The 14,965-nt window shown below is 42.0% G+C and overlaps 1 protein-coding gene across 1 annotated transcript; it reads right to left on the bottom strand.

Moving 5' to 3' along the window:
• Positions 228 to 5,845, bottom strand: LOC109232709. The gene is made up of 5 exons (XM_019398456.1): positions 5,809 to 5,845; positions 5,331 to 5,535; positions 4,566 to 5,116; positions 3,957 to 4,393; positions 228 to 710 (listed from the first exon to the last, which is right to left on the bottom strand). Exons 1-5 carry the CDS (start codon positions 5,843 to 5,845, stop codon positions 228 to 230), a joined length of 1,713 nt encoding a protein of 570 aa, XP_019254001.1.

Raw genomic sequence — 14,965 nt, forward strand, 5'->3', positions numbered from 1 at the left:
TAATATAATTTTTTGTAGTTTTATTGTAGATAAATTGCACAAAAAACATTAACAACTACGTAAAGGATGCTAGAGATAGTAAAAAAGTGGTAGCTTATATATATAGAAATCATTCATAAACAAATCACTCTATGAAAGTATTATCTCAATACAGAAAAATCCTAACTAACTATATTATGATCTTAAAAAACCTCAACAATTACACATCAAATTTTGTTATCCTGAACTCACCAACAATTTTTATGAAATATTTTGTTAACTACATAAATGTTTTTTTTGGGTGCATTCTTGCAAGATCTTTTGTTATGCCCTTCTCCTCCGCAGTTGCCACATGAAACCTTGTACTTCTTTGAATTTATTTCATCATATGTTTTATATCTTTCTTTTTGAGGTCTTCCTGGATGCCTTTTCCCTCTTGTAGGTGGATTTACTACTTCTTCAGATATATATTGTGGCACATTCCATTTGCTTTCATCAGGCAGGGGATTTACTGGTATTTCATAAGTATGCAATAGGTTCTTCCTTGTGTAATAGGGAGAACAATATTGTTCAAAAGACTCATCCCTCTGTCTTAAAGCAACCAAAGCATGTGGACAAGGAAGTTCATCAAGCTGGAATTGCCCACAACTACATCTCTTGTTTTCAAGACAAACAATATAGTGCCTCACACCATCTAGTACTGTATGGATGTAGTCTGTTGAAGCCCTCACCTACAATTACATTGCAAACAAAAAAACAATTCATATACGGTTAAATACAAAATATCTACAAATCATCTAGATTGTCCTGTATAAATTAATTTAATGCAATAAATGATCAGATCTTACTCTAAGCTTGTGCGACAATGTTCTGTTGTCATCCAACTCTTTGTTGAATTTAAACCCAAGGTATGTGAATGTACCCTTTGCTTTCAATAACTTTTTGTCACGACCCGGATTTTCCACCATCGGGAGTCGTGATGGCGCCTACTAACGGAGCTAGGCAAGCCAAACATTTTAAACATTTTTGAATGACAACACAACAATAATAAAACAACGAGTCCTTAAATAAATGCGGAAGTCTTAATATTTCTCTACCCAAGACTGGAGTCGCTATCTCACGAACTACTAAAGAGTGCTACAAAGAAGTCTGAATAGAAAATGTGTCTGTCTCGGTACAATGAAGACAAACTGAAAACATAGAAAGGGACTCTGGCCTGCGAACGCCAGCTAGGCTACCTCATAAGTCCCTGGACTGAAGTCAGCTCCCGATCAATATCCTACTGCAGTGGTCCAAAAGTCGCTCCGGTACCGGGATCTGTGCAAAAGAGCACAGGAGTGTAGCATCAGCACAACCGACCCCATGTGCCGGTAAGTGCCTGGCCTAACCCCGACAAAGTAGTGATGAGGCTAGACAGGACTACCAAGTCAACCTGTGCAGTTCAATATATATATGCAATACAAGGAAAGAGTACAGAAATTAAACAGTTAAGAGGGAGGGAAGCATACTATGGGGGAGTACAGTCCGGGTTTAAAGTCAACAATTTAAATAAGAAACAAGGCGATAACAATAATTAATGAGAGCAGGAAAATCAACAGTTGCACAGCTTCAACCTTCGTGCTTTTACTCTCATTCTCACCATAGCAATTAAATAAAGTGCACGGCATCACCCTTCGTGCTTTCCCTCACGTAACTCTCATATCATGGCACGGAATGATCCTTCGTGCAACTATAATCAAAACATGGCACGGAATGACCCTTCGTGCAAAATATAATCACAACATGGCACGGAATGACCCTTCGTGCAAATATAATCGAAACATGGCATGGAATGACCCTTCGTGCAATTATAATCAAAACATGGCACGGAATGACCCTTCGTTTATTATCACTCTTCCTCACCCAAACAATGATCACAACCAAACGGGGCGAGGGGCTAAACGAATAAAAAGAAGTGTCCTGGCAAGGGAGTCACAATTATCACCTAAATCCCGGCAAGGGAGCAACAACAATATTCTCACATCCCGGCAAGGGATTATTTATATCACTTACTATTTCTTTCATTTCTTACTCAATAGTCTGTTTATCGTTCGAGCCAACGCTCCAAAGTATTTGCAATTCATAATTAGTTCTCATACCCTTCACTTTGCATAAAATTCATCTATTAACATGGAGGAGTCATAGCAATATCAGGATAAGTACATACAAAGACCCACGGTCATGCTAGACACCGGTGTATAGATACTCGTCACCATGCCTATACACCGTACTCGATCATTTAGCAATTAGAAATTAATAACATTCTAATCCTATTCCTTCAAGCAAAAGTTAGATCAAACACTTACCTCAAATGCTCCAAACTCAACTCAAGCCTCTAGTATCGCTTTACCCTTTGAATTCACCACCAAACCGCTCGAATCTAGTCACAAATTGCTTGAGTGTATCAACAAAGGCTAATCTAATAAATTTGAATGCATGAAAAGTGAATTTCCCAAAGTTTTACTCAAAATTTTCCAAAATGCCCCCGGGCCCACGTGGTCAAAACCCGAGGTTCGAACCAAAATCCGATTACCCATTCCCCCATGAACTCAAATATGTGAGTTATTTTGGAATCGAACCTCAAATTGAGGTCCAAAACTCCCAAATTTAGGAACCCTAGTTCTACCCTAAATTCCCAAATTCCCCCATTAAAATCTTTGTTTTGAAGTTGAAGTTATGTTTAAGGATGTTAAGGAGTATAGAAAAATCAGTTAGAAATCACTTACCAATCGTTTTGAAGAAGTAGAATCGTTTGGAAAATCGCCACTTATGTTTTGGGTTTTGAAAAAGTAAAAAAAATTGAAAATCCCGACTTTATATACTTTAGTGAAGGCTGGCGCGGACCGCACAAAAATGCACCGCGGCCGCGCCGAGGTAGGGAAGAGAAATGACTCTCTGAACCTACCCAGCGCGGACCGCACTGATTTGGTGCGCGGCCGCGCTAGAGGAATGGACCAAAATTCCCACTCTCTGAATCTCCCAGCACGGACCGCGCGGATATGGCACGCGGCCGCGCTGGGCGACCTAGGACTACTGGCCCTCTAAACCTAGCCACGCGGACCGCGCAGAAATGCACCGCGGCCGCGCGGCTTCCAGCTCGGACCGCGCGGGAATGACCGTGGCCACGCTGGGGGCCTGCAACACCTGGACTTGCAAATTTCTGATACTTTTAAGTCTAAGACCCTCCCGGGACCCACTCAAAACTCACCCGAGCCCTCGGGGATCCAAACCAAACATGCACATAACTCCAAAAACATCCTACGGACTCATCCATGCAATCAAATCGCCAAAACAACATCAGATTAGGCCTAAAGACCCATGATTTCCTTCCAATTTCCATGAAACATCAAATTTTACTGCTTCTAGCTCAAAACACGTCAAATTACGTCCAAAACTAACAAAACTTCACAGCAATTGCTTAACTCATATTTAAGACTTGTGCCGGGCGTCGGAACCAAAATACGAGCCCAACAGCACAGTCTTCTAAACAAATAACACTTTCCAATTCTTTAATTATTTTCAGAAAACAATTTCACGTAAAAATTCATTCCTCGGACTCGGGACCTCGGAATTTGATCCCGGGCACACCCCCAAGTCTCATATTTTCCTACGGACCCTCCGGGACTGTCGAATCATGAGTCCGGGTCCGTTTGCCCAAAACGTTGACCGAAGTCAAACTTAATCAATTAAAACATCAATATTTTCTTATTTTTCTCACAAATTCATATTTAAACGTTCCGCCTACGTGCCCGGACTGCGCACACAAACTCGAGGCAACCCCCAAGTAAGGTTTTCGCAGCCTCAGAAAAACAGAGTGAGTAGGAATACAGGTGATGACCCTTTGGGTCGTCACACTTTTCCTTCGTCCAACGTTCAAGAAGAGTCCTCATATACTCTAATAGTTCTACTATCTGCAGCTCTCTTGCATATTTTGTTACAGCATTCAACGACTCTGCAATGTTTGATGTCATAGTCCAAGTTCTGTTTACTGTAGCATGTACTCGAGAACATCTATGGTAGCCAATATCGTATAAGTATGCTTTAACACGTGGGTCAATCTCTTCGATCTTTGACATCCTTTCATTAAATTCATCAAGCGTGTATGATCGTACCGTGGCAAAGTACAATTCGCTTAACTTTAGATGACCCTTCTTGAACTTTGCCCTTATATTTGTCCAAATATGCCACATGCAAGAATAATGTGGCATGCCAGGATAAACAATATATGTTGCCTTCAAGATACTCTTATTCCGATCCGAAACCACACACATATTTGGTCTTTCACCATATGCATGTTTGAATTGCTCAAAAAACCACTTCGATGATGCGTCATTTTCTGAATCAACAACAGCATATGCCAATGGTAATATGGTACCTACATTATGTGGCAAATAGCAATTAATTGACTGCGGGAAAAATGCAGAGGAAGACATATACATACAAACTACAAATTTTCAATAATATATCTACAATAAATCTACAAGTACTACAAAAAAACAGACAAACTACAATATATCTACAAGATTTCTACAATAAAACTACAATACCTGCTGCATCCGTTGTACTAGCTGTTAGCATGATTCCCCTGTATGCTGACTTTAAGAGGGTCCCATCAACTACTACAACTGGCCTACAATATTCCCAACCACTGATTGACGTACAAATTGCAACAAATACATACAAGAAGAAGTCATCTTCCGTCTTCTTCAATTTAACTACAGACCCCGGATAAGTCTTCTCCAGAATATACAAATAACTAGGCAACTTGCTGTAGGAGTCAGCAGGATGACCTCTCAAAAACTCCAAAGTCTTTTCCTTTGCTCTCCAAGCTTGCATGTATGTTAAGTTCACGCCGTGTTCAGACAACATATCACTTTGTATGTCTTTTGGTGTGTAAATTATCTTAGGATCAGCATGTTTTGGAATAACCATGCTACCAACTACCATGGCAGTAGGTTTGCGTTGTATGAATGTACTGTCCATCAAAGAGCATGTGTGCAAGCTGTTGAATGTTCTAACCTTGAACATTGCAGAATCATTTATGCTAGTTGCCTTGAAGTGCCATTTACAATTTTCATCAACACATACCAGCCAATAGCTACAAAATAAAAGCAATTTAAACACTGGTATAAAAAATGTAGACCACAAAAAAAATAGTTTTAGCATAAAAGATCATATACAACAATATATACACAAAACAACTACAAACTATCCACAATGTTGTTAAATAATATCACCAAAAAAAACTGAAGAAGTAAAAATTTACAAATAAACTACAAAATAAAAAAGAATAGCAAGTGAAATGTTCATACCTTCTAGCACTACATCTTTTAACCTTGAATTGCAACTTGTGCATGACAGAATAGTGCTTCATTGCAGTTGCAATTGTTTGCTTGTCTTGGTATACTTGTCCTACTTCAATAAAACTTGGTGTATTATTTGTTATTATTATACTTTCATATTCCTCTATAACAGGAGATGTTGGCATATCATGTATCTTTAGTGTTCCAGACGAACCTGCATGAAAATAAAGATAAATTCTGTTATGAACGATTTGTAGAAATTTTGTAGATACTTTGTAGAAACATTAAAATTCTGTATTTCATATTAATTTTTCAAATGATATGTAGTTTATTATAGAATAAATGTAGAAATTTTGTAGATATTGTGAAAATCCATACTGATATATATATTTATTCTGACATGCAGTTTATTGGTAGATAAAATATAGATAAACTGTAGGACATTGATATACAACCAGAATTTGATAAAAAATATAACAGCACAAACCTGCAAATGTGTTCTCATTGGTGATACTCAATTCCATATTGAAATCGCGAATAGATAACATAGCAAAATGATCCTAAGTTTTTGTTTTCCTTTTTCGTCTCCATGTATACACGAACATCCATATCGTTCCTAATTTTCATTGAAGGACAATGCTCGTTGACAATATATTTGATTTCTATAATTTTTTCGGATGTATCGATCATTAATTGTTGTGCTATTGTAGAAATCAATATGCTATAACTCGCATCCTCATCGACTACAATGCCATCGACCTAAAATTCTCTAAATCTCCCATAGTGTAACGACCCGATCGGTCTTTTTGAGCTCTAGTGCATCGTTCAGCAGTTTGAGTCCGTGAGCAGCTTCATTTTAGGTATTACGACTTGTACGCGTGGTCAGAATTGAATTTCGGGAAGTTCGGAGTTGATTCGGAAAGAGAATTCTCATTTCGGAAGCTTTAAGTTGAAAGAATTAACTAGGATTGGATTTTTGAGTAAACGACCTCGGAATTAGTATTTGAAGGCTCCAGCAGGTTCGTATGATGATTTCGGGCTTGGGCGTATGCCCGGATCGGGTTTTGGATGACCCGGGAGCGTTTTGGCGCCTATTGTGAAAGTTTGCATTTTGGAAGAAATTTCATAAGTTTGGGTTGAAGTGCATTTTAGTGTTATCGATATCCGTTTGGAATTTCGAGTCTGGGAGTAGCTCCGTATGGTGATTCTGGTATTGGGAGCGCGATCGGAAGTGAATTCAGAGGTCCGTGGGTCATTTTGGAGTCATTTGGTTAAAGATAGAAATTTGAAGGTTTTTGAGAAGTTTGACCGAAGTGGACTTTTTGATATCGGGGTCGGAATCCGATTCCGAAAGTTTGAGTAGGTCCATAATGTCGAATATGACTTGTGTGCAAAATTTGAGGTCAATCGGACGTGATTTGACGGATTTCGGCATCAAATGTAGAATTTGAGATTCTAAAGTTCATTAAGCTTGGATTGGAGGTCGATTCATGATTTTAGCGTTGTTTGATATGATTTGAGACCTCGAGCAAGTTCGTAATGTGTTTTGGGACTGGTTTGCCTAGTTGGTTGGGGTCCCGGGGGCGTCGGGTAGATTTCGGGTAGTTAACGGATCGAAATAGAATTTTTGGAAAAGGCCGAAGCTGCTGGTTGTTGTCATAACCGCACCTGCTGTTGCTAAACCGCAGGTACGAGATCGCAGAAGCGGTCCACCTATCGCAGAAGCGGCCCAAGGCCAGGTAGCTCAAGACCGCAGATGCGGCCCTAAATCCGCAGAAGCGGAACCGCAAAGCGATGGGCCTGTCCGCAGAAGCGGCCCAGACCGCAGAAGCGGTCTTCCTTCCGCATTTAACTCATTTCTTGGGCGATTTTGGGTCTCTTGGAGGGGTGATTCCGCCTAGCATGTAAGTCCGGGTAGTCTAGGACCCAAAAGCATGCTATACTTGGAATATCTGTAATCTTATTGACAGTTGAATTTCTTAAATCCTATCAAATTGGTAAATGAATTTCTAAGAGAATTGAACTTCATTTTTTTAAATCGTTAAAAGAGAATTGGCTTTTATTTGGATAAATTTTCCCCGATAAATATTTAATTTGCTGTTTGAGCATGTATTTCTATGTGTACTTGTGTCGCATGTATGATTCGCGATCAGGGTGATTGTTTACTTAAATTTGACCGCGTCGCATGTATGATTCGCGGGCGGGGTAATAGATGCATCTATGGTTCGCGTCGTTCGACCCTCGACAGTGCACATTTTACATTTATGTTGGATTGGGCCGTACGACCTCTGCATGAGTTGTGCATGCTTGTATTGCCTGCCGTGAAGTTTATTGATATTGATATCTGCTCTCACCGACTTGAGATAATCGTTAATTAATGGATTATGAATCTGGAGGCTTTTAATAAAAAGGAACTTTTACCTGTTTCGTGACTCATTTGAATTTACTGTCGTTCTTAATAAATCTGTGATTCATCGCATTAATAATATTATTATTGGACCATTAGTAAGTGTCGAAGTTGCTATCTCATCACTACTTCTTCGAGATTAGGCGAGATACTTACTAAGTATACGTTATTTTCATACTCATGCTACACTTGCTGTGTATTTTGTTGCACAGGTGCAGGTATTTCCAGTGGCCCACTGGGCGTAGCAACATGGGTGACACGGAGACTAGGTGAGCTGTATTTCTCAAGGCGACCCGTAGCTAGCATAGTCTCTCTCAGCATTGTATTTACCTTCTGTCCAATTTATGGGTGTCTAATGGGCCGGGTCAGCCCGTTTCCGGACCGGCCCAGACCGGTTAAAATCGTAACCGGCCCGGACCGGTACAAGGGGGCCGGGTTGGGCTGGGTTAAAGAGGTAGAGGGTTTGGTCCGTTCATATTTTGTCAACCGGTTAACCAGACCGGTCAAACCCGGTCAACGTAAATTACTGTTCAACTGGTTAACCGGCCCGGCCCGGCCCGGTTTAAAAGCTATATTTCATTTTTATTTTATTTATTTTTTAAGGTTGTTTACCGTGAAAATGGTAACAACAATTAAATTTATAAGTGGAATTCTAAAAATACGTGATCTATCCCGAGCTAGTTTGTTAGGGTGATTGATGCTAAAACGTTAAGTAAAACAGTAAAGATCGAGTCAGTCAAAGCGATACTCGAACCAGTAAGGGGACGTTCCCGGGCATAGAGCAAGCCAGCAGATACCTCGGAGCCAGGCCTCGAGCCTATCTCGGGCTTATCGAGGGTAGTCAGGAAGGGGATAACAGATAAAAATATAAGTAAGTAAGGCTGTATACTATCAATCTTGAGCTAAATGATGAAGATCAAACGAAGAAACAATAAAATGCTATGGCGACCTCGGGGTCGATGAAGAGTGATAACTTAGAAGAAAAAGAGAGAGAAAGAGAGAGATATTATTGCATTGTGGAGAAGTGGAGCAACATTAGTCCCTTTACAAGGTGGGGTGAGTCCCCCTTATATAGGCGAGGGGACTCGGTAAAGTACGTATATATTATTTACAAGAGTAGAAAGATGGGACGGCCTGACGCAAGTCCTCTCAGTAAGCTATAGATAGACCGGTCCTGTCAGGTGTAGCCATGTGCTTAGGAGACCTCCTCTCTTGTCCTGACCTTGGGCCCTGCTTCCTTCGATTCGGACCTCGATGAGCCCTGAGGCTGAGAACTCGATCGTGGCCTTCCACCCTCGGGTCTCGGGGAAGGCTTCCAAAAATGTCTCGATAGCAAAAAATCAAGTCTTCTGATTTTACCGCGTACAGATAGTCTTCGCGTTTCCTATATCGAAGTGATAGGAAACGACACTGAATCGTAGCCTCGTAGTCTCGAGGCCATTATTACCATGATGTCATCCATATAAGAGCATTAAATGCCATAACCCCGGGAACTGTGCAGGGCCGCCGTCATATGCGACGATCGAGGATTTCACGAACTGCTACAGGCTCGTCCCTTCCGCTTCCCCAATTGGTTCCTATAAAACGATCCGATCACCAGATGCTGCTCATCTTTGCCCTTCCTCTAGGCTTGTGAACCGGAATCCCAATTTATTTGATATATTTTCATCCTTCTCTATTTTTCTCTTTTCGGAAGAGCTCCATCGTTATTTATGGCCAGGACCTCCAGGACGGTACCCCATTGGAATGATACTGCATTATCGTCCCAGTCGGCTCGGGAGGGGGGGGGGGGGTAATAGGCTGGCCCCTTTTCTAGAGCAGTGGACCCCTTCAGAGCTTGATACGTCAAAGGATTTCAACATCGAGGCTCCCGCGTCCAAGCCGGGCCGATGCGAGCATGTATCTCGATACATTAGTGTCGTGACTAATGTCAAAAATGTGAAGGGTGACTACCGATGGGATGAAACAGTGACAGTGGGAATTCCTGCCTCCGGCGACGATATTACCAGTTTCAAGGAAGGCTTTCTTTGCATATATACCTACCCGTTCACCCCGGGTCCCGATGAATCCGTAAAATCTCCTCCCTTGGACATCGATCCGGTGATCCTTGACTTTTGCATTCGGTATCGAGTGACCCTTGGCCTGATCTCACCATCCTTTTGGAGGATTGTGCTGATGCTCAGGCACTTTACTGAGGAGATCGCAGGTGAAGTTTTCACTCTCAACCATCTGATCGGATTATACCATCCTCGGTTGTACCGAGGCTTGATCAAGCTTCAGCATCGGTCCAAGAAACCTTTTCTTGCAAGCTTTGATGAAGGGAAGGACCGGGGTGGATGAGCAGGTTTGTTTGGGTGCGCACCTCGGACATTATCCCGGTCCAATGGATGCCCTTTCCCGAACGGTGGAACTTTCAGCGTAACTACAACTTTTCTTTAATCGTCCCTCGACTTTCTCTTTCGAGCGTCGTAATATCCTCTTGGCGACTTTCTCCAGCTTCTCCTAATCATCCCGAGGAGGTTCCAGACTTGGCGAGGTGGATCGAGCGCTTGGACAGGAGGTTCCCGTATCATTTCCAATCCTGGACCATCATGGCCGATAAGCGCTAGGTGGCCAAGAAATATGGTAAGGTTTCCTTTCTGCATGTGTCTCGTATTTTGTAGTTACCTTAGGCTCTAGTCATCGCGTATATGCAGGCCTTGGAGAAAAGATGCTGGCGAGGCCACCCCCTGGTGATGAAAAGGAGGCCTTGGGGGTCGGTATGAGTAAGAAAAGGAAAACAAGAATGGTCGTTGCCTGCCCTGACGAGACTGCTGTCCCGAGCTCTGACCCGGATCCTGGTGTAGGCGGGGAAGATGGTGATGATGGCAGTCCGTTGAGGAGGAGGTCGAGGACCAGCGAGAGGGGTTCACAGGTGCCCCGGTCGGAGGCTGCTGAGTCCGGGACGGCGAGGGCCAGCAAGGCGAAGGAGCCGGAGGTTGTTGGTGAGGACGCCGATGTGGTTTCGAACCGTTCGGCCAAACTCGACGTAGCTTCTGCCAGAAGGGCTACGGGCTCAAATGGGACGGAGTTCGGAGCCTTCCCATGGCGTGGGCCACTATTCGACGAGGTTGATGACCCGAACGACTTCATCCGAAACTGTTCAGTCTCGTTGGGAGAGTTGAGAGACGTCGGGAGGATGGTTGGTGCCACGGCCGACACTTCCTTCGAAGGGGAAGGCATTTTTGCCAACATCCTCGATGACGTACCTGACGGGGTTGATCTTGACGTATCTGACACCATCGATGCAGCGGAGAAATCCCTGCAGTAGGTGACAATTTTTCTTTGAGTGTTTCTCTTCACCCTTGGGCGTTATTAATAGCTTTTCTCAACTTCCTTATTGTGCTGTAGTGCAAAGAGATATATGATCGTGTCATATCACGGCTCCGTGGGGAACTCGCACACCACGAGAGAGAGCATGATGCCATTGCTTCGAAACTGCAAAATTTTGTGTCTCGAGGCATCTGGGGAGATGAGGAGCTGAAGGAGCTTCGAGACTCTTTAGAGGCGGCACTCCGGGAGAAGACCGCTCTTACTGCACAGGTATTCCTCTTTTCTCTTTTATATCTGCTCCTCCGCTTGGTGTCTATATATGTGTTTTGTGTTCACATATTCGTCGTCTTGTTTCGTAACGAAGGTTGACCAGGGAAACTCGAGGATTGCCAAGTTGGAAACGAAGGTCTTCGAGCTGAGGGAGCGGAATAAAAATGCAACCGGGGAGTTGGCGACATCACGGAGCCTTCTTTCGGACGCCCGCAAGGAGATTGCTGCTTTGGCCGAGGCTAAGCTCGATTTGGAACGAGACGCTGCTGCTTACAAGGCGGACGCGGCCACAGCGCATGTGATGGCCCGTGACATATTGTTGGCCCAAGTTCAGATGAAGTTTTGAATATTGACAAAATGAACTCAGTCATGAACCAGGTCCATCATGTGAGACAGACACAGTGCTGATATACTTATACATGTGACATACGTGTGAAGATAAGTCTCAAGGGTTAGCAACAATATCTTCTGAGGTGATCGAAAAGGTTGCATAGGATAAGGAGTTGAAGTCTCATTTTGTGAAGAGAACTACATCCGGATCAAGAATAAGGATTGGAGTTTGAATTGTTCTAGGACTCGAATTTGATGAAGGATGAGCAATTCGAGTTTTAATCAAACTCTGATTACTAACTCTATAAATAATAATGATTGTTCTCTTTTACTAGGTAGCACACAAACGCAGAAGTGAAATTAAATTGAAGAGCAAAATAGCAAGGCTTTTTGCAAGCAATTTACGTGAGATTCAAGTGTGCATTCCTGAAGCTACTTGGACAAGATAGAAGAACAAATTCCATTGTGTCTTTCTTTTATTCTAGTTCAATTGTAGTAGGTGTTTTAAAATTGTACCTTTCAGCTTTCATAGAAGCAATTGTATTAGGTACTTTGAGTATTCAAGTTAGAGTTAACTTGAAAGTGTCGCAGCAGTTGAGGCTGTGTGCCACACTAGGATTAGAGTTTAATCCTTAGGTTTACAAGAGTTTTGTAAATGCTGTTTTGGCTCAGTGATTTTAGTGGAAGTTTGGGAAAATCCTACTGAGTAGTAGGTCGTGGTTTTTTTTACCTTTTGAGCCAGGTGTTTTCCACGTAAAAATCTCTGTGTTCTTTACTTTATGCACTCTTAATTCCGCAAACAGTCTTAATAAGTACATCTAGAAGAACCAGGTTCTTCTAGTGCGAAAATTAGGTACCAAAAAAATCACCCCCCCTCTTGTGTGGTATTGACGTATAGAACTTCAATTGGTATCAGAGCAGGTTATCCTTGAAGAGGCTAACACCTTAGGAGAAGATCAACAATGAGTGCACCACCTGGGAATTGGGAAGGGCAATCCACTGCCAGGCCTCCACTTTTCAATGGTCAGTACTATTCTTGGTGGAAGAACAGAATGAGAGATCACATTATAGGGGAAGATTATGAACTTTGGGACATAGTCACTGATGGTCCCCTAGCAACCACTAAGAAGAATGCTGAAGGAATTGATGTGCCAAAAACAAGGGTTGATTGTACTGCTGAGGACCTGAGGAAGTGGGAGAAAAATGCTAAGGCCAAGAAGTGTTTTGTATGTGGTCTAGGACCAGACGAGTACAGTAGGATCCAAAGTTGTACAACTGCTAAGGAAATATGGGACACTCTGCAAGTGGCTCATGAAGGAACACCTCAAGTGAAAAGATCAAGACGAACACTTCTGTATTCTCAATATGAGAATTTTACTATGAAGGAAGGAGATGTATACTAGATTTACCACTTCGACAAATGAACTTGAATCTCTTGGAAGGATTATCCTTGAAGAAGACAAGGTTGAGAAGATTCTGACAAGGGTTCTGCCAGTCACATGGGAAAGCAAAATCACTGCCATTCAGGAATCCAAGAATATTGCTACCCTTAGACTGGATGAACTGATTGGAAACTTAATTGCCTATGAAATGAGGAGACAAACCATGAAGATGGATAACCCTAAAAAGGAGAGAAGCTTAGCTCTCAAAATTGTTGAAGGGGCAGATTTGGAAGATGATGAAGTGGCTATGATCACTAGGGATTTCAAGAAGTACCTGATGAGAGGAAAGGGTTCTTCAAGAGGTACAAACTTCAATAAAACAAGAGCTTCGGAGAAACAGACCAATGAGGGATGCTACAAGTGTGGTAAGACTGACCACACGATCAAAAACTGCCCTCAATGGGAAATTGAGTGGAAGAAAGAAAGATCTGAACGAAGGAATAGGAAGAAGGAACAGGTTCAACCAAAGAAAACCAAAGGTTCAACCAAGGCTATGGTTGCTGCTTGGGGAGAAACCTCAGATGAAGACTCAGAAGATAAAGCTGAGGAGGAGCAAGCACTAATGGACATCGGAGAATCAGATGATGAACAAGAGGTAAGTATTCTTCATCTCAAAGACAAGATTAAATTCTTGTCTAAAGAAAGGCTGGTCGAGCTATTAATAGACTTCATTGATGAGTCTGAGATAATTAATAATGAGAAGAAAGTTTTGTCTAGGGAATGTGTGATTCTAAAAGCAAAATGTAAAAGTCTAGAGTCTAGGGCAAATGAGAGTGATAACAAAAATGCTGAGTTGAAGAACCAGGTTCTTGAACTTGACAACAGTGTCCTAGAGCTTAGGTCTGAAAACTTAAAACTGAAATTAGGAACAGGAAAGAAGAAAGCTGATCACACATACCTCACTCTGGAAGAAAATTTGGGGAAAATTAAAGATGAATTATACAAGAAAGATGAATTCATTAAAGTCTTGAAAGAAGATCTAGGAAAGGTAAAACATGAACTAGACAGAACTTGCAAGTGGAACAAGGCTTCTGATGCTCTCTCCTGGCTGCAAGAGCATCATAGCAGTAACAAAAGAGGACTTGGCTATGGGACTCAAGCTCCTAAATGGGATCCAAAAAGAAAGTACCTCACTCTTCCTGAAAATAAAATCTGCACACACTGTAGTAAGACTGGCCATTACAAATATGAATGTAATGCAAAAGAAAAGGCCAGTCAAAGAAACAAAGCTTTTGTTCAAGAAAAGCACAAGCTGCCTAGTTGGGCAAGAAAGAATCTGATTCATCCTTTTGCCCATAGAAAGGGACCCAAACTAGTTTGGGTTCCTAAGACTAACCCTGATTTCCTTTTGCAGGTCCAAGTGAAAAGGAGGAGCCAAATATGGTATATGGATAGTGGCTGCTCAAAACATATGACTGGGGACAAGGACCAGTTCCTTTCACATGAGGACCTAAAGGGAGGTAATGTCTCCTTTGGTAATGGAAAGAAAGGAGAGATCATTGGGGTTGGAAAGGTAGGCAAAACAGATTCTCATTCCATAGAGAATGTCTACCTGATAGATGGCTTGAAATATAGCCTAATAAGTGTGTCACAACTGTGTGACAGAGGTAACCTTGTGGCTTTTACCTCCACCAAATGCTTTGTGATTAACCTTACCACTGACAAGATTGTTTTGCAGGGAAAAAGAGTTAACAATATTTACATTGTAGATTTGTCCACTCTTTCAGAAAATGAACTCACTTGTTTAAGTGTGTTGGTTAATAATCCCTTCCTGTGGCACAAAAGACTTGGTCATGTCAGTCTAAATCAGCTAAACAAATTAGTCTCCAAGGACTTGCTTATAGGGTTACCTAATATCAAGTTCAAGGTAAGACAAAGTTTGT

This window comes from Nicotiana attenuata, chromosome 9, assembly GCF_001879085.1.
Source record: "Nicotiana attenuata strain UT chromosome 9, NIATTr2, whole genome shotgun sequence".
Taxonomy (NCBI): domain Eukaryota; kingdom Viridiplantae; phylum Streptophyta; class Magnoliopsida; order Solanales; family Solanaceae; genus Nicotiana; species Nicotiana attenuata.

Excerpts from the sequence above, each read along its gene's own strand:
- LOC109232709 (XM_019398456.1), bottom strand. The coding sequence starts at position 5,845 with ATGGAATTGAGTATCACCAATGAGAACACATTTGCAG. Across the intron at positions 5,536-5,808 it reads CAATGAGAACACATTTGCAG|GTTCGTCTGGAACACTAAAG; the intron begins GTTTGTGCTGTT and ends ATTTTCATGCAG. Across the intron at positions 4,394-4,565 it reads TAGTACAACGGATGCAGCAG|GTACCATATTACCATTGGCA; the intron begins GTATTGTAGTTT and ends CACATAATGTAG.